At 46.7% G+C, this 16787-nt stretch overlaps 1 protein-coding gene across 2 annotated transcripts in view; it reads right to left on the minus strand.

Annotated features, from left to right (window-relative positions):
• Otud5 (OTU deubiquitinase 5) overlaps positions 1-16275 on the minus strand; it is a 41093-nt gene extending 24818 nt beyond the window's left edge. Inside the window, exons 1-3 of one of the 2 annotated variants that reach the window (XM_042669225.1) lie at positions 15991-16275; positions 14996-15815; positions 1306-1396 (exon numbers count right to left, since the gene is read on the minus strand). In XM_042669225.1, coding sequence (XP_042525159.1) covers positions 1306-1396; positions 14996-15589 — 685 coding nt within the window. In that variant the 5' untranslated portion in view covers positions 15590-15815; positions 15991-16275. Of the gene's footprint in view, positions 1-1305; positions 1400-14995; positions 15816-15990 lie in introns of both variants that reach the window. The other variant, XM_042669224.1, reaches the window with a different exon arrangement.
• Between the last annotated feature and the right edge of the window lie 512 nt (positions 16276-16787).

The following is a 16787-nucleotide window of genomic DNA, read 5'->3' on the forward strand; positions in this document are numbered from 1 at the left end:
GCTCAGTGGTAGAGTGCTTGCCTTGCATGCCTGAGGCCCTGGGTTCCATTCCTCAGCACCACATAAGCAAAAAGAAAAAAGCCGGAAGTGGCACTGTGGCTCAAGTGGTAGAGCGCTAGCCTTGAGCTGAAGAGCTGAGGGACAGCACCTAGGCCCAGAGTTCAGGCCCCACGACTGGACCAAAAAAAAAAAATCCATGATAGAAGAAGTTTGTAAAGATCTAGTTTGGTGTACAAACACACACACACACACAGAAATCCCAAACACCAGAGAGGGTCTGGGTGTAAACACAGTCATCCTGTATCCCCCAGTTATAGCAATGTGCTGTGGTTAAGGGCATAATCTAATCCAAGACTCCAAATGCCAATTTATTACATACTCTGTGTGTGACCATGGGCAAGTTACTACCCATCTTTGAGCCACTTTTCCTACCTGAGAAATGGTAGCAATAGTCACTATAATCACCTACCTGGAAGAATTGAGTTTCCTATAGTGCCAACAGAACAATCTGTCCCTAAGTGATTTAGTTATTTATTTAATCTATTTATATACTTTACTGGTACTGGAGCTTGAACTCAGCCTATGCTCTCCCTTGACTCTTTTACTCAAGGCTGGTGATCTACCACTTTCCTGTTCACTTTGGGCATTTTGCTGGTTAATTAAAAGTCTCAGACTTTTCTACCAGGGCTGGCTTCAAACCCCAATCCTTCCTTAGAACTCAGCCTCAATAACTAGGATTACAGGCATGAGCCACCAGCAACTAGCTCCATTTTCTGTATTAATATCATTGCTGCTATTTTGTTGTTGTTTTTTTTCAGGGAGGACAGTTTATTGGGCTGGCAATGTGGCTTAGTGGTAGAGTGCTTGCCTAGCATGCATGAAGCCCTGGGTTTGATTCCTCAGTACCACATGCACAGAAAAAGCTGGAATTGCCACTGTGGCTCAAGTGGAAGACTTCGTGCTAGCCTTGAGCAAAAGAAGCTCAGAAACAGTGCCCAGGCCTTGAGTTCAAGCCCAAGAATGGGCAAAAAAAAGTGTTTATTGGGGGGGGGGGGGGAGAGCAAACTGCCAGCCCACATGAGATGGAGGCGCACAGAGACAGAGAAGGAAAAAGAGCACCATTATTATTCTTGTACCACCAAACTTTCATGACCCAAGGCCAGCAGCAGAATACTAACTTAAGGCTGGAGCCTGGAGCCTGGAGCCAGATAACACTATTCAACCCTGTCTCAGGGACCACTCCAGACAACTGAGAAACAGCCCAGGGACAGCCCTAGGCCCTTGAGGGCTGAGGTAGAGACTCACCTACAGCCCGGAATAGACAGGCGCCGTCCTCCTTCATCTGCTTGATGATGAAGCCTTTCTTGTCTCGCAGGGCCTTTTCAAACCAATGCTCCTGCTGAAGGGAAGATGTGGGGATCAGCAACAGGGAAGGCCTGTACCACCTCCCCAGGGCCCTTCCCTCAAACTCTTAAGGAACTCAGATAACTAGCATAGAGGAAACTGGGCAGTTCTTGACCCTTCTTGACCACTCCATATTCATAGAGTAGGAGTCTCTTTTCTTTTATAGACTCGGTTGCTGGGTGAGAGAGAATAACACTTGCTCACAAGGGGGCCCCATTTGCCTTCTCAATCCTGCTAATCTTGTAGGACCTGGTCTAGGCAGTCAGAGGCCGTGACCAAGTAAGTGCCTATATGAAGTGTCTGGTGCTACTTCCAAGGAGTTTCACCCAGGGGAGATGTTGAAAAGAGTGACGGACAAGAGCCTAGATCTTTAGCCTCACATACAGCTGGGGTATCCTAAGATGCAGAAAACAAAAGATGTACAAAGATAGATCTCAACTTTGACTGCACACTTTTAATACATATATACACAAGATTTACACCATTCTATACATGTATATAAGTTATATACACGTGAAAATTTTTTCCTATATCTTCCTTTTTAGTGTGTGCAAGCACACACTAAAGTGTGAGTTTGACCTCAGAGCCTCAAGTTCTTGTTCAGCTTCTTCACTCTCATATCTGGCTCTCTCACTTGAGTCATGCCTCCAGTTCCAGCTTTTTGATGGTTACAGATAAGGTCTGTCTGCTGGTTCTGAATCTCAAAGCTTCAGATCTCAGCCTAAGTAGCCTGGATTAGAGGTGTGAGCCACCAATGCCTGGCACACCTTCCTTCGTGATAAAGGTATATAATCCTTTGTCCAAAATTCAAAAACTCAGACAATTTTAAACACCAAGTCTTCAAAAACAAGTTTTTAAAAATCTAGCCTTTATCCAACTTGTGTTAACTACAAGTGACACCAAGGATCTCAACTGGGAGTGAAGATTCAAACATTTTGCAGCAGAAACATTCAGGCATTTGCTCATCAAGTCCTGCTTCAGTCTCTGCTGAAGTGTTATATAATACAAAATATATATACCAGGGAACTTTTTCCAAAATCTGAAATTTTCTAAATTCCAAATCACATCTGGCCCCAAAGGTCTAGGATAAATGAACCCGTACACATGCGCACTTTCGGATTCTTAAAAAATTATCATGTACTACTCAAGAGGTATTTTCCATTTTAAAATAAAGCAGATTTTCCCCAGGCTCTTTGCGCCCTCTGCTGGACACTAAAGCAACCAGCCTGATCTACCAACAGGGCAGCAAACTACAAACCTGCTCAGTATGGACATTCACCCAACCCAGGGATTTGCAGATCTCAACTAATACTAACCACACAGAGGGTCATCTTTCTCTCTAAGGCCATTTGTCCCCTTAAGGAAATCATCTCCTTGGAAAATACTTGGAAAATAAGGAGAGGAATTTCTGTCAAAGAATAAGCATAAAGTTTAGAGCTCTGTGTTTCACCTGAAAGCCCTCAATGGGCATCCAAAGGTGGCACAGACTGTAACAATCTTACAGTAGTCCCGGTGCCCTTCCTGCCATGGAGATTGTGGACTAGCACATTATGCCAGTTACCAAGTCCATCCCTGCTTGACAAGAATCAGCCATTTACCACAGCCATGGCACCACTACAACCAGGGGGTGGTCCATCAAGGAAGGTGCAACAGTAAAACTAAGTTCACACTTGACAGAAGGATAAATTTTGAAAAAGGGAGGAAGCACACCAAACTCCCAGGTATAGAAGGGAGATGACAGAAGAAAGCAGGAAAAGGGGAGTAGTAGGACTCTTATTAATCCAAGAAAAATTTACAGATCCTGAGCTGGAAAATGAATAGATAAAAATAAGGGAATGTGGTAGAGTGCTTGCCTAGCATGCATGAAGCCTTGGGTTTGATTGTTCAGTACCTCATAAACAGAAAAAGCCTAAAGTGGTGCTGTGGCTCAAGTGTAAGAGTGCTAGCCTTGGGCTGGGAAGGTGGCTCAGTGGTAGAGCACTTGCCTTGCATGCCTGAGGCCCTGGGTTCGATTCCTCTGCACCACATAAGCAAAAAGAAAAAAGTCGGAAGTGACTCTGTGGCTCAAGTGGTAGAGCGCTAGCCTTGAGCTGAAGAGCTGAGGGACAGCACCCAGGCCTAGAGTTCAGGCCCCACAACCGGACCCCCCCCCCCCAAAAAAAAAGAGTGCTAGCCTTGGACAAAAGAAGCTCAGGGAGAGTACCCAAGCCCTGAGTTCAAGCCCCAGGACTGGCAAAAAATTAAAAATTAAAAATATCATGCCAGGGCTGGGAAGGTAGCTCAGCGGTAGAGTGCTTGCCTTGCATGCATGAGGCCCTGGGTTCGATTCCTCAGTACCACATAAACAGAAAAGCCAGAAGTGGCGCTGTGGCTCAAGTGATACAGCGCTATCCTTGAGCTGAAGGACAGCACCCAGGCCCAGATTTCAGGTCCCACGACTGACATAAAAAAAAATATATATATATATCATGCCAGTCACCAGTAACTTACACCTATAATCCTAGACATTCAGGAGGCTGAGATCTGAGAATTGAGGTTTGAAGCCAGCCCAGACAAATTCTAGAGAATCTTCAGTTAGCTAATCTCCAATTAGCCAGCAAAAAGTCAGAAGTTTAGGTATGGCTCAAGTAGCAGAGTACCAGCTATGAGCAAAAAGAAAGCCAAGGAAGAACACCAGGTCAAGTTCAAACTCCAGTACCAAGATGAAGAAAGGAAGAAAGAGAAAGAAAGAAAAAGAAGGAAAAGAATTAACCTGGTTTCTATCTTGATAAGCTCACAAACAAGAAAGATGGAAGAAAACAGACAATGACCATACAAAGTGTATGCTTGAGACTTTGAAAGAGGTGAACACACCCTATAAAACAAGAGGAAGAGAGCTGACTCTCTCATTAAGGTTGGCATTTAAGCAAAGGATTAATACACGAAGAACTCCAGAAATGCTTGCTAACTGATTCTATCACTAAGCACCAGGGATAGCAACCCAGAAGTGAGCTCAAGTAAAGGCCCAAGTAGGACTAGGCTTGTAAGCAGGGATCGGCTAGGAAGAAAGATGAGCTCTCATTAGCTAAGTGTCAGCTCTACAGTAGGTACAGACCTCATTTAATTGTCCTTACCAGAGCCCAAGTGTCAGGAAATGCTATCTTCATTTTACAAAGGCAGAAAGGATCTGGGGTGTGAACACCAGCAAATTTTAGTTTAGAGGCAACGGAGGATGCCTATTGAGTCATAGCACAGACATAACTGGCAGCAAGTCTTGGGGAAATCCTAATTTGTCCCTAAATATTGAGGAATGCGTAGACACAAGAACAGTATTTGGGTCCAGGGCTAGAGGCTGTACCTTTAGCAAGCATCAACAGTCTGAAGAGCTTAGGCTTTGGCCTTTCACTTTCTCACTGGAAATATTAAGGAGGTGTTATTGGGAATGGAGCTCCAGTCAAAGATAAATTTAAGCTAGTAGAGTTTAGGCTCTGAACTTCACAAGTTCACTGCTGAGATTATGTGACAATCTTTTCCTACTTTGAGCATTCACAATTGGGCTAAGCTCTCTGATATCGAAAATGAAGGCAGGACTATGTGACATACTGACGTATAAAGGCCCAAGAGAAGTCAGAATAGACTGTGAGACCCAACTGACAGATGTTCTAATCTAGCTCCACCATGTGATGAACTGCTCTGAGCCAATTTTCTGATCTGTGAAATAAGGATAATGGCCCGGTGCTGGTGGCTCACATGTGTAATCCTAGCTACTCAGGAGGCTAAGATCTGAGAATCATGGTTCAAAGTTAGCCCAGGCAGGAAAATCTGTGAGAGTCTCATCTCCAGTTAACCACCAAAAAGCCAGAAGTATCACTGTAGCACAAGTGGTAGAGCACTAGCCTTGAGCAAAAAAGCTCAGGGACAAGGCCCAGGCTCCGAGCTCAAACCCCACAGCCAACACCACCAACAACCATAACCATAACCACTACCACCGTTTTTATCCAGTTAGAAAAGATATAGGTAAAGCAGGGTGCCAATGGCTCACACATGTAATACTCAGGAGGCTGAGATCTGAGGATCATGGTTTAAAGCCAACCAGGGCAGGAAAGACCATGAGAGTCTTATCTCCAATGAATCACTGGAAAACCGGAAGTAGCACTGGGGCTCAAGTGGCAGAGTGCTTGCCTTGAGCTAAAGAGCTCAGAGACAGCATCCCAGACCCAGAGTTTAAGGCCCAGGACCATCCAAAACAAAAAACAAAAAAACCGGTAGAACATTTTTTAGGATAAGTTAGCAACACAGGCTAAGGTGAAGATCTTAACACAGGGAAGTTACCTTAGAATATCAGGTGAGACCTAAATGCAATCATAAGGTTCAAAGTCAGCCAATGCAGAAAAATTCATGAGGGCTGGGAAGGTGGCTCAGTGGTGAAGCGCTTGCCTTGCATGCATGAAGCCCTGGGTTCGATTCCTCAGCACATAAGAAAAAAGAAAAAAGCCAGAAATGGCGCTGTGGCTCAAGTGGTAGAGCACTAGCCTTGAGCTGAAGAGCTGAGGGACAGCGCCCAGGCCCAGAGTTCAGGCCCCACGACCGGACCAAAAAAAAAAAAAAAAGAAAAATTCATGAGACACTTATCTCCAATTAACCACCAAAAAGCCAGAAGTGAAGCTTTTGTGTCTTAAGTCATAGACTCCTAGCATACAGCAAAAGAGTCTAGTGACTGTACCCAGGCACCAAGTTCAAGCCCCAGGAACAGCACAAAAAAAAGAGAGAGACAGACAGGGGCTGAGGCATGGCTCAAGTGTTAGAGCACCTGCCTAGCCAGCACAAGGCCTTCAGTTCAAACCTTAATACCACACACACACAAAAAAAAAAACAAACCCCAAAAACTGTGAAATGGTAGAGTGCTAGCCTTGAGAGAGAGAGAGAGAAAAAAAAAAAAAGAAAAAACACCAGGAACAATGTCCAAGCCATGAGTTTAAGCCCCACAACTAACCAAAAAAAAAGAAAAAAAGAAAAGTACCAAACAGGGCTGGGAAGATGGCTCAGTGGTAGAGTGCTTGCCTTGCATGCCTGAGGCCCTGGGTTCGATTCCTCAGCACCACATAAGCAAAAAGAAAAAAGCCGGAAGTGGCGCTGTGGTCAAGGGGTACAGTGCTAGCCTTGAGCTGAAGAGCTGAGGGACAGCGCCCAGGCCCAGAGTTCAAGCCCTACGACCGGACCCAAAAAAAGAAAAAAAAAAAAAGTACCAAACAAGAACACAAGGCTCTTGAGGGCTGAGAATATGGCTTAGTGGTAGAGTTCTTGCCTAGCATGTATGAAGCCCTGGGTTCAATTTCTCGGTACCACATAAACAGAAAAGGCCAGAAGCGGTGCTATGGCTCAAGTGGTAGAGTGCTAGCCTAGAGCAAAAGCAGCTCAGTGACAGTGCTCAGGCCTGAGTTCAAGCCCCAGGACTGGGGAAAAAAACCATAAAAAAGCAAAAAACAAAACCCACAAGGTTCTAAGTTCCACCCTAAGTACCACCACAAACATGTGCAACATGCACATAAGAGGAAGATGTGATATAGAAAAAGCCACATACTGGGGCTGGGAAGGTGGCTCAGTGGTAGAGCGCTTGCCTTGCATGCATGAGGCCCTGGGTTCGATTCCTCAGCACCACATAAGAAAAAAGAAAAAAGCCGGAAGTGGCGCTGTGGCTCAAGTGGTAGAGTGTTAGCCTTGAGCTGAAGAGCTGAGGGACAGTGCCCAGGCCCAGAGTTCAGGCCCCACAACCGGACCAAAAAAAAAAAAAAGAAAGAAAGAAAAAGCCACATATACATATGCAGAAAAACCACCAGAAACTGAAAAATGGATAGAATTCTTCCCCAGAACCTTTAGAGGAAGTGTAGTCCTGCCAATAGCTTGATTTTGGCCCAGTAAAACCAATTTTGGCCTTCTGGCCAAAATTACTTTTATTGTTTAAGCTATTCAGTTCATCGTAATTTGCCACAGCTGCCATAGGAAAAGCTGATATCAAGTCTAAATTGTTTCACTGTAGCTTTCCTTGGTATCTGAGCTCCACCCCATGCCTTGTAGTTATGGCATGGCTCTCACTCTATACCACACATCTTTGGGGGGGGGCAGTTAGAATTAAGGCAGTAGGGGCCTGGAATTCTCTCCTAGTCTGGGAAGTTGCCAACCCAACCTATGGGTAAATGAGCTGCACTGAAGGGGCAAAGGAGGCAGGGAAAGATGGCAGCGGCAGCGGCAGCAGCAGCAGCAGCAGCAGCAGCAGCAGAGCAGCAGCAGCAGCAGCAGCAGCAGCAGCAATGGACAGATGACTTCTTAGAACCCATGGCCAAGAGGTGTGTTTAGTATTCTGGGCCTCACAACTCTGTCCCAGCAACTCTGGTGCCAAGACTATGTCCTTCCCCCAAACACCCAGGAACACTGGCGCAGCTCCACAGGCAAAATATAAGCAATCCACCCAATGAAAAACACAGACAGACTTTTTTTTTGTCAATCTTGGGGCTTGAACTCAGGGCTTAAGTCACTGTCCCTGAGCTTCTTTTGCTGAAGGCTAGCACTCTACCACTTGAGCCACAGCACCACTTGCAGCTTTTTCTGTTTATGTTGTACTGAGGAATTGAACCCAGGGCTTCATGCATGCTAGGCAACCACGCTACCACTAAGCCACATTCCCAGCCCCCACAAACCCTCCAGGTCAGAAGGAGGATAGAAGAGCAAGACCCTAACCTATAGCTCAGATCCAACTATTTGGCAATAAAAAAGAATGAAGTACTGATAAATGGTACACCACAGATAAGCCTTGAACACATTATGTTAACTGAAAGAAGCCAAGCCAAGCCAAAGCCACAAAGGACTGAATATCTTATAATTCCACTTAAATCCAGACTAGACCAACCAATCCAAACAAAAAGTAGATTAGTGGCTGCCAAAGGCTAAAAGAAATTGAGGAGATTGAGGAATGATGGCTAAGGGGTGCAGGGTTCCTCTTTGGGTTGATAAAAATGTTCTAAAATGACCCGGGTGCTGGTGACTCACATCTATAATCCTAGCTACTCAGGAAGCAGAGATCTGAGGATGGTGGTTCGAAGCCAGCCTGGGCAACAAAGTTCATGACTCTTTACCTTCAATTAAACACACACACGCGCGCGCGCACACAAACACACACACACACACACACACGTAGAACTGTGGCTCAAGTGGTAGAACACTAGCCTTGAGCATAAAAGCTTAGAGACAGTGCCCAAGCCCAGAGTTCAAGACCCAGTACCAGCAAAAAAAAAGTCCTAAAATTGACTGTGGTGATATACTAAAACCTACACTTTTAATTGGTGAATCACATAGTACAGGAGTTACGTTTCAGTAAAGCCAAACACCCAAGTGTCTATAGCACTTGGCAGGGAGAACAATGAACACCAGTTTAAATGTACATCCCCCCAAAAGCCAAAATCCCACTTAAAACTGAACTACCAGGTACCCCATGGCTCATCCCTAAACTAATCAGGAGGCTGATATATGAGGATCACGGTTTGAAAACAGCCTGAGCAAATTCCTGAGACACTTCTCAAATGAACTAGCAAAATGCCAGAACTATAGGTGTGGCTCAAGTGGTAGAGGGCCAGCCTTGAGCAAAAAAGCTAAGCAAGAGCACAGGACCTGAGTTCAAACCCTAGTACCAGCATACACAAAACTATTTTCCAGGAAGAGTGGGTGTGTGGAAAGGAATTAGTGAAGAGTTTGCAACTTGCTTCAGAGCATCCATTTCATAAATGGAGATAAACAAGACCCAAAAAAAAGGAACTACAGCAGACCACACAAAAACTTAGTGTAGAAACAGGACTCAAATCCATGTTGCTTAGGTAGGAACCATTTTCTGCCTCCTCAACAACTATCTGATTCTGGAAGTATTAAGAGGAGTTCAAGGGCACACGTGAACCATGGTGGCTCACACCTGTAATCCTAGCTACTACAGAGGCTGAAAACGAAGGATACTGGTTCAAACCTAGCCCAGGCAGAAAAGTCCATGAGACTCTTACCTCCAATAAGCTACTCAGAAAAGGCTGGAAGTGGTGCTGTGGTACAAGTGGTAAGGAGCACTAGCCTTGAGCACAAAGAGGCTCAGGGATAGCACAGAGGTCCCGAGTTCAAGCCCCAGGACAGGCAAAAAATAAAAAAGGAATAGACACTAGATGATGTATCACTAAGGGGTATACAAAAGCTCCTGGGAAAAAGCAAAATGGTGCTGGAGTAAACCGCTTATCTTGGACAAGAAGAATCAGTCAAGGTACAAGGTAGGCAAGATCCTACATACATACACTCAATAACCCTGGGCAGGAATGGACTTTGCAAAAACGACAGCTGATGACAAAATTACAAAAATGACCATTTCTTACACTTAATTATAAAGCACCTCAGCAAGATGCTCCAAAGCTCAAACTGTTCCCATAAAACTCGTATATTTATACTATATCCAACAGGCTCCACACCAAGATTATGATCATACCACAGCTGGTCACAAACATTGCCATTCATCAACTTTAAGACTCACACCAAATAGGCAACTTTGCATGCCCATCAAGCTTTAGATGGCTGAGAGAGAACAGAGGGATAAACAAGGAAGAAAGATAAAAAAAAAATCCAGTTTCTCCTCAAAAGACACCTACTATTCACTGTCACTTCCAAGTTCAAAGTGATAGGAGTTCCTTAAAATTCTAAAGCTAAATAACAACTCATCAGCAACTTATTTGACCAGTGAGGAGACCAAGGTGTAGGGGAACATAAACAGAACCTATTCTGGTTCTTTCAATAAAACCCAACCAACCCAGAGTTGGAACCCAGACAAACTAACTACTGGCTAGACCCAGTGTCACCTCCTACTTCAGCACCTATACACCTTTTCCAAGAGCTCTAGGAGGTCCCCAAACTCAAGTTATCCTTTTCAGAAGGTTAAATTCGCAGCAAGGCATCCATGTCTCTCAGAAAAGAACCCCTTAACATCATCTCCCCAGCACTTAGACATGCAGATGCCAGGGACAACAGAGGTATATTTGCAGAACCTGGATCAAAATCCCCTTCTGTCCAAGGGATCCTATAGGCCACCAGGCTATAGATATCTTGGTGATAGTTTAGGACCAAGATTAGGATAGCAGAAAGAATCATTCCCCACCCCCTTCCCCCACAAAAATAATAAGCCCTAAGTTGAGCCAGAGGTGGGGCAAGAGGGTAGGACAGAAAGCCTCTACTATGTCATAAGTAAAGGCAGATTTCACCAACCCACAGAACTTTACTCTCATATTCTTTTTTTTTTTTGGGGTCCGGTAGAGGGCCTGAACTCTGGGCCTGGGCACTGTCCCTCAGCTCTTCAGCTCAAGGATAATGCTCTACCACTTGAGCCACAGTGCCACTTCCGGCTTTTTTTTTTTTCCGGCTTATGTGGTGCTGAGGAATCGAACCCAGGGCCTCATGCATGCAAGGCAAGCACTCTACCACTGAGCCACCTTCCCAGCCCTACTCTCATATTCTTATGGGAGCAAATGTGAGGGCAGGATTGCAAGAAGGATGCAAGAAAGTGCTTTATTTTTCCCAGTCCTGGGGCTTGAACTCAGAGCTTAGGCACTGTCCCTGAGCTTCTTTTCTCAAGACTATCGAACCCAGTGCTTCATGCATGCTAGGCAAACATTCTACCTCTACGTACACTCCTAGCCCAAAGTGCTTTCTGTATTAACATGGCAGCACAGTACTTCCTTCTCTGTCCCTAGGAGGGATGGATGTACAGCATCCCATTTCTTTCTTTTCTTTTTTTTTGGTCAGTCATGGGGCTTTAACTCTGGGCCTGAGCACTGTCCCTCAGATCTTCAGCTCAAGGCTAGCACCCTACCACTTGTGCTATAGTGCCACTTCCGGTTTTCTGGTGGCTTATTGGAGATAAAAGAGTTTCACGGACTTTCCTGCCCAGGCTGGCTTTGAACCGCGATCCTCAGATCTCAGCCTCCTGAGTGGATAGGATTACAGGCATGAGCCACCAGCACCTGGCTAGCATCCCATTTCTATAAGGAAGAAAGACTTTACCCTACCCTTGGAGAAAAGAAACAACTCCTAGTTCTGAATCCATTAAATCCAGATGATTTGTCCTGACAAAAAGCATGGGTGGAGGCCAGGTATCAGTGGTTCACTCCTGCAATCCTAACCACTCAAGAGACTGAAATGTGAGGATCATAGTACAAAGCGTGCCCAGGCCAGGTGGTCGTAGCTCATGCCTGTAATCCTAATTGACCTGATGACAGTTTGAAGCTAGTTCAGGCAAGAAAGTCTGTTAGATTCTTATCTCCAATTAGCCTCCAAAAAGCCAGAAGTGGAGCTGTGGCTCAAGAGGTAGAGCACTAGTCTTGAGCAAAAAAGCTCAGGGACAGTGTCCAGGCCCTGAGTTCAAGCCCCAAGACTGGCAAACACACACACAGACACGGACACGGACACACACACACACACAGAGCCCAGGCAGTAAGGTCCATAAGATTCTTATCTCTAACCACCAGAAAACATTGGAAGTGCAGGTATGGCTCAAGGGATAGAGCCTAAGCCTTGAGCGAAAAACCTAAGGGACAGCACCTAGGCTCTGAGTTCAAGCTCCAACACCAGAAAAAAGCCAAAAGTACTGAGCCAAAAGGAGAGGGAATTGGGGGAATTTCCCAGGAATATGGATGCCCCAAGCCCAAAAGCTGTTCCAAGTTGGGCCCTCGTGGTCTGTAATCCTAGCTATTCAGGAGGCTGAGATCTGAGGGTCACGGTTTGAAGCCAGCCCAGGCAAGAATGTCTGTAAGACTTATCTCCACACTATTCAGAAAAAGCCATAAGTGGTACTGCGGTTCAAGTGGTAGAACACTAGCCTTGAGCATAAAGAAGCTCAGAGACAGTGCTCAGGCCCTAACTTCAAGCCCTAGGACCTGCAAAAACAAAACACAAAAAACACCCCCCCCCCAAAAAAAAAAAATAAAAAAATAAAAAAATAAAGTTCAAATCTCTTCCAGGTCCAGAATCCCTCTTACTACCTCAGACCTGACAACCTTCTTACAGAATGTAGGATTTCCTTGGCCCTAACTTTTGCCAGTCCTGGGCTTGAACTCAGGGCCTGGGCACTGTCTCTGAAGCTTCTTTTGCTCAAGGCTAGCACTCTACCACTAGAGCCACAGCGCCACTTCCAGCCTTTTCTGTTTATGTGGTACTGAGGAATTGAACCCAGGGCTTCATGCATGCTAGGCAAGCACTCTACCACTAAGCCACATTTCCAGCCCCATAAGGAATTTTTATGACCTGTGTACCCACATTCCTCTGTCCAGTGAAGGATGCCTCTGGTTCCACTGAAGATAATTTCACGTCCTCTCCTAGGTGATAAAGGATCACCAGGTGTGTAAGAGAGCTTCATGCCCAAGGGGGATTCAGGAATCAGTCTCTAACTCAGAAGACCTCTTGTCCCTGAGGGAAATGGCTCAAGCCCCAGGAAAGAGGCCTAGACTCTCCCTCAGAATTCCATCCAGCCTCAGTACTGAGAGGAAAGTGGTTGTCCTCAAGGCAGGAACTCTAACGTTCCTAAAAGGCTTCTCTGACTAGAAGAGTATGTATGTTGCCTGAGGTGACAGCACCCTCAGGGAAAATTCAGCTATCAGATTCTAAGGTCAAAACAGGCACTCAACCCCCCAGGTGGGAGGAGCACTCAGAACTCGCTACATCCAAGGGAAGGTTGTCAGGGCTCAGTTCCAGTGGGCAGAGTCCTGTTTGTGACGAATACCTCAAGTTTCTTGAGGAAGAAGTTTAGACCTTATCTGTATAACGTCTCTGGAAGGTATATGGGGTTCTTGTCCCCAAAAGAAACTTCAAATGTCCAGCACAGTAGAAGGCAGGACTAGATCCATAGAGGGGCTCAGACATCACTTCTAGAACTGCACCCTGCCCATGTACCAAACTTTGATTTCAAAATACATTACAAGGAGTTCAAAGGCACTGGGTGGTTCAAGCCTGTAATTCTAGCTACTCAGGAGGCTGAGATCTATGGATCAAAGTTCAAAGCCAGCTCAGGCAGGAAAAAGTCCATGAGATTCTTATTTCCAATAAACCTTCAGAAAAGCCAGAAATGGAGTTGTGGCTCAAATGGTAGAGTGCTAGCCTTGAGGGGAGGGAAAAAAAAGCTGAGACAGTACCCAGGCCCTGAGTTCAAGCACACACAAAAGAAGCTCTCAATCCCATTAGAGGGGAAAAAATGGAATATTAAATCTTCAAAGTGTGTTTCAGTCTTTATAACGGAAGTAAAGGATTTTATAACTGGTTGGTAGGGGGCTCTCAGATGCCCATGAATGTTCACTTCCATCGCCTGGCTCAAGCCAGCTTTTGTTAGAGACAGCCCCAACCTTCCTATTCCCAAAGAGTGCTCATGAGTTTATAAACACAAAAGTCAAAAAGTAAACAAAATAAAAATAAAAATGTGTGCCAAACCTGACCTGTGTTGCAGTCCCAAGAGAAATGCTCTGGGGCCTTAAGTGACCCCTGAGGCCTGATGACAGAAAGAGAACCATGGAAAATGGGGCTCACCACTCCATCCTCAACTAACACATCCAAGGATTTAACACAGTTATTTTTCTATACAAAGTTTTAGCAATGCCTTGTTAAAATGATTTCAGACCTAATGAGCTGATTGATTACCTCTTTCCTCCTTGAAAAGTAACAGTGCATAATGTATGTGAATTTAAGGCCTTAAGTTTAATCCTAATTAAAATGGCATTTCTTCTCAGAAACAAAGAAAAGATTTAGGTCCAGGAGAAGAGGTTCACACTCTTGCCTCTATGGAAGGACTATCTCAGGCTACTGAGAGAAAAGAGATCTCCTGTACCAAGTACTATCTGTTCTCCCTGGGTATTGATTGTGGTCCTTGGAAGAGATAATTCGTCTCTTGGAGAGAAGTCTTACCGCCCTAAAGGAAAGTCCAGGAAATCCCTCTCTAAAGTGTGTGGGGGGTGTACACAAAATCTTTAATTCTACAAGAAGTGTCTCCAGAAGGCAGGCTTAGGAGCCCTGAGGTCCCAGGCCCTGCTGCAGAGCAATCAGCTCTAGAAAGGAAGAGGAGAGTTGTCAATACACAAGATGTCAGCCTCAACAAAGGAATTCAGATTCCTTGGAATGCTCACCCCCACCTCTGAAGTTGTCACCTTATTTGAATTCCCTGCAGAGAAAAATCTCAGACTTCTCTTAGAAAAAAACAAACAGTTCAAGTCGCTGAATAGACAAGTCCCCTGGAGACACCTGAGACATCCCTCTCGGACAGGATCAATTCTGCTTGAGTCTCCTGGAGAATTCCCACCTATTAGTTTAGATGAAATTACTCGGCCTGGAATGACAGCTAAGGGTCCTAAAGAGGCCTCAGGATCCATCTTTAAGACCTTCCCTTATCTAAGAAGAGGGTGCCTAACCCCAAGTGCTTGGAGTAAAAGAAAGTTCTTCATGCTTCACACACCAGCACAAAGACCTAGGTCCTTCAGAACACTTTCAGCATTTCTTAGGTCTCAGTCTGAAGATCCCATTTGAAAACCTGCCACCCACCCAGCTACTCTCCAGCCCTTACCTGCTCCACCGTGGCAGGATCCATAGCCTCAATGCGCGCTGCAGCAGCTTCGTATTCGTCCTCACTGTTGTAGCCAGCGCCGACCTCCTCTCGCTCCGGACTGCCCCCGCCAACTGCGCCAACCCCGGCAGCTTGTCGCCGTCGCTTGCTGTGCCCCGGTCCCGAACAACAGCCGCCCACGCCCACGGTGCCTCCCACGCCCACCACCACGCCCGCCGCGCCCACCCCCGCGGCTGCTGCGCCAAGCGCGTCACCTGGACCGCCGCCGGGACCACCCGGACCTCCGCAAGGAGGTGGAGAGGCTTGTTGTGGACGAGGGCCTGCCACTGCTCCTGGAGGCACGGAGAGTGCCCACCGATGGAGTGCGCCAGGGGGCCCCGGTAGTGGGCCCTGGGGTGGTGGTGAAGCACGGGGACGGGCACCTACGACGCCCGAGTCACGGTCGCGGTCGCCACCACCCACGCCAGTGCCGCCGCCGCCCACGCCCACACCCCCGCCGCGACGCGGCGCTGGGGGCAGCGGCCCAGGCGGCGGCGGCTCGTTGGTGGAGTCAGCGTCGGGAGGTGGCGGCTTCTTTTTGGGGAGAATAGTCATGGCGGCACCGCCAAGTACCCCCCAGCAAACTCAGCGCGAAGCACGATGGGATAGAACCCGGATGAGGGGGGCTACTGTACTGCGCGGAGCACGACGGGAGCTGCGAGGCCCGGATAGAGATTTAGGCACTGGTTCGAGGGCCGTAGGCGGTATGCAGGTCACGCCCCGAGGAGATCCCGGATGTAAAGTCCCCCAAGTTTTTTTGCTACCTCCTTCCGGGCTTGGGCTACAGAGAAAACAGAACCAAAACAACACCTCTTCGCTCCACCCCCTTACAGGTTCTGGAACTATAGGGTGGGGCCCCCAGGAGTAGCGCATGCGCGCCCGGACACAGCCCCGCCTCTTGCTCGGAAATACGTTGGCGAAAATCGCCAGCTGCCACAACAATTGCGATCACTAACCAATCGAAGAAGCTGTGTGGGCCCTCAACAACGTCCGCCGGCCAATCAGAAAGAAGCGCTCGCCCTTCCGTGTTCTCCGTCTTAAAATTTTAAAGTAGGCACCCTTGTTTTCAGCATTTCTTCTTGTCAGTCCATTTCTGTCTTTCGCTTCTCTTCTTGAGGCTCTAACTCATTAGCGTGGATACTGCAAAAAGACAGCAAGGCCCCCTGTTCGCTTAGAGCGCCTCGGCCCCGAGATTCCAACGAGAACACAGCTCGACTAACTGAACATTATCAGCATTCTCGGCGCGTAACATACCCTTGTAGCGTCAGTTCCGGCTCCACCCGTCGGCATAGAAGGGGTGGTACTGCTTCACCCGGCAACAGACTGAGTCAGCGTTTATTGGTTAAGAGACGCTGTCATTCACTTCAGACAGACCTGTGCTAAGGCCGGCTCCAGCCATCGGGAATAAGCTGTGAGGGTGTTTAAGGAAACAGACACGCCTTGTCTGGCAGCTCCGCCTTCTTGTCCTCTTGTTGACCTCTCCGCCCCTATAGCTAGTGCGCAGGCGTAGCGCTGTCTATATTAGGGTTTGTTTTTTTTTGTTTGTTTGCTTGGGGCTTTTTGTTGTTGTTGTTTGTTTATTTTTTGTGCCAGTTTAGGGGCTCGAGTGCAGGTTCTGGGTGCTCTCAGCTTTTCTTTCTTTTTTTTTTAAAGCGTAAACTGAAGCTCTATTACTTAAGCCCACAGCTCCACTGTTGGCTTTTTGGTGGTGAATTGGACATAAGCGTCTCCGGACTTTACTGGGCTGGCTTCA

This window comes from Dipodomys spectabilis, unplaced genomic scaffold, assembly GCF_019054845.1.
Source record: "Dipodomys spectabilis isolate Male_0828 unplaced genomic scaffold, ASM1905484v1 ptg000492l, whole genome shotgun sequence".
In the NCBI taxonomy this organism is placed as follows: domain Eukaryota; kingdom Metazoa; phylum Chordata; class Mammalia; order Rodentia; family Heteromyidae; genus Dipodomys; species Dipodomys spectabilis.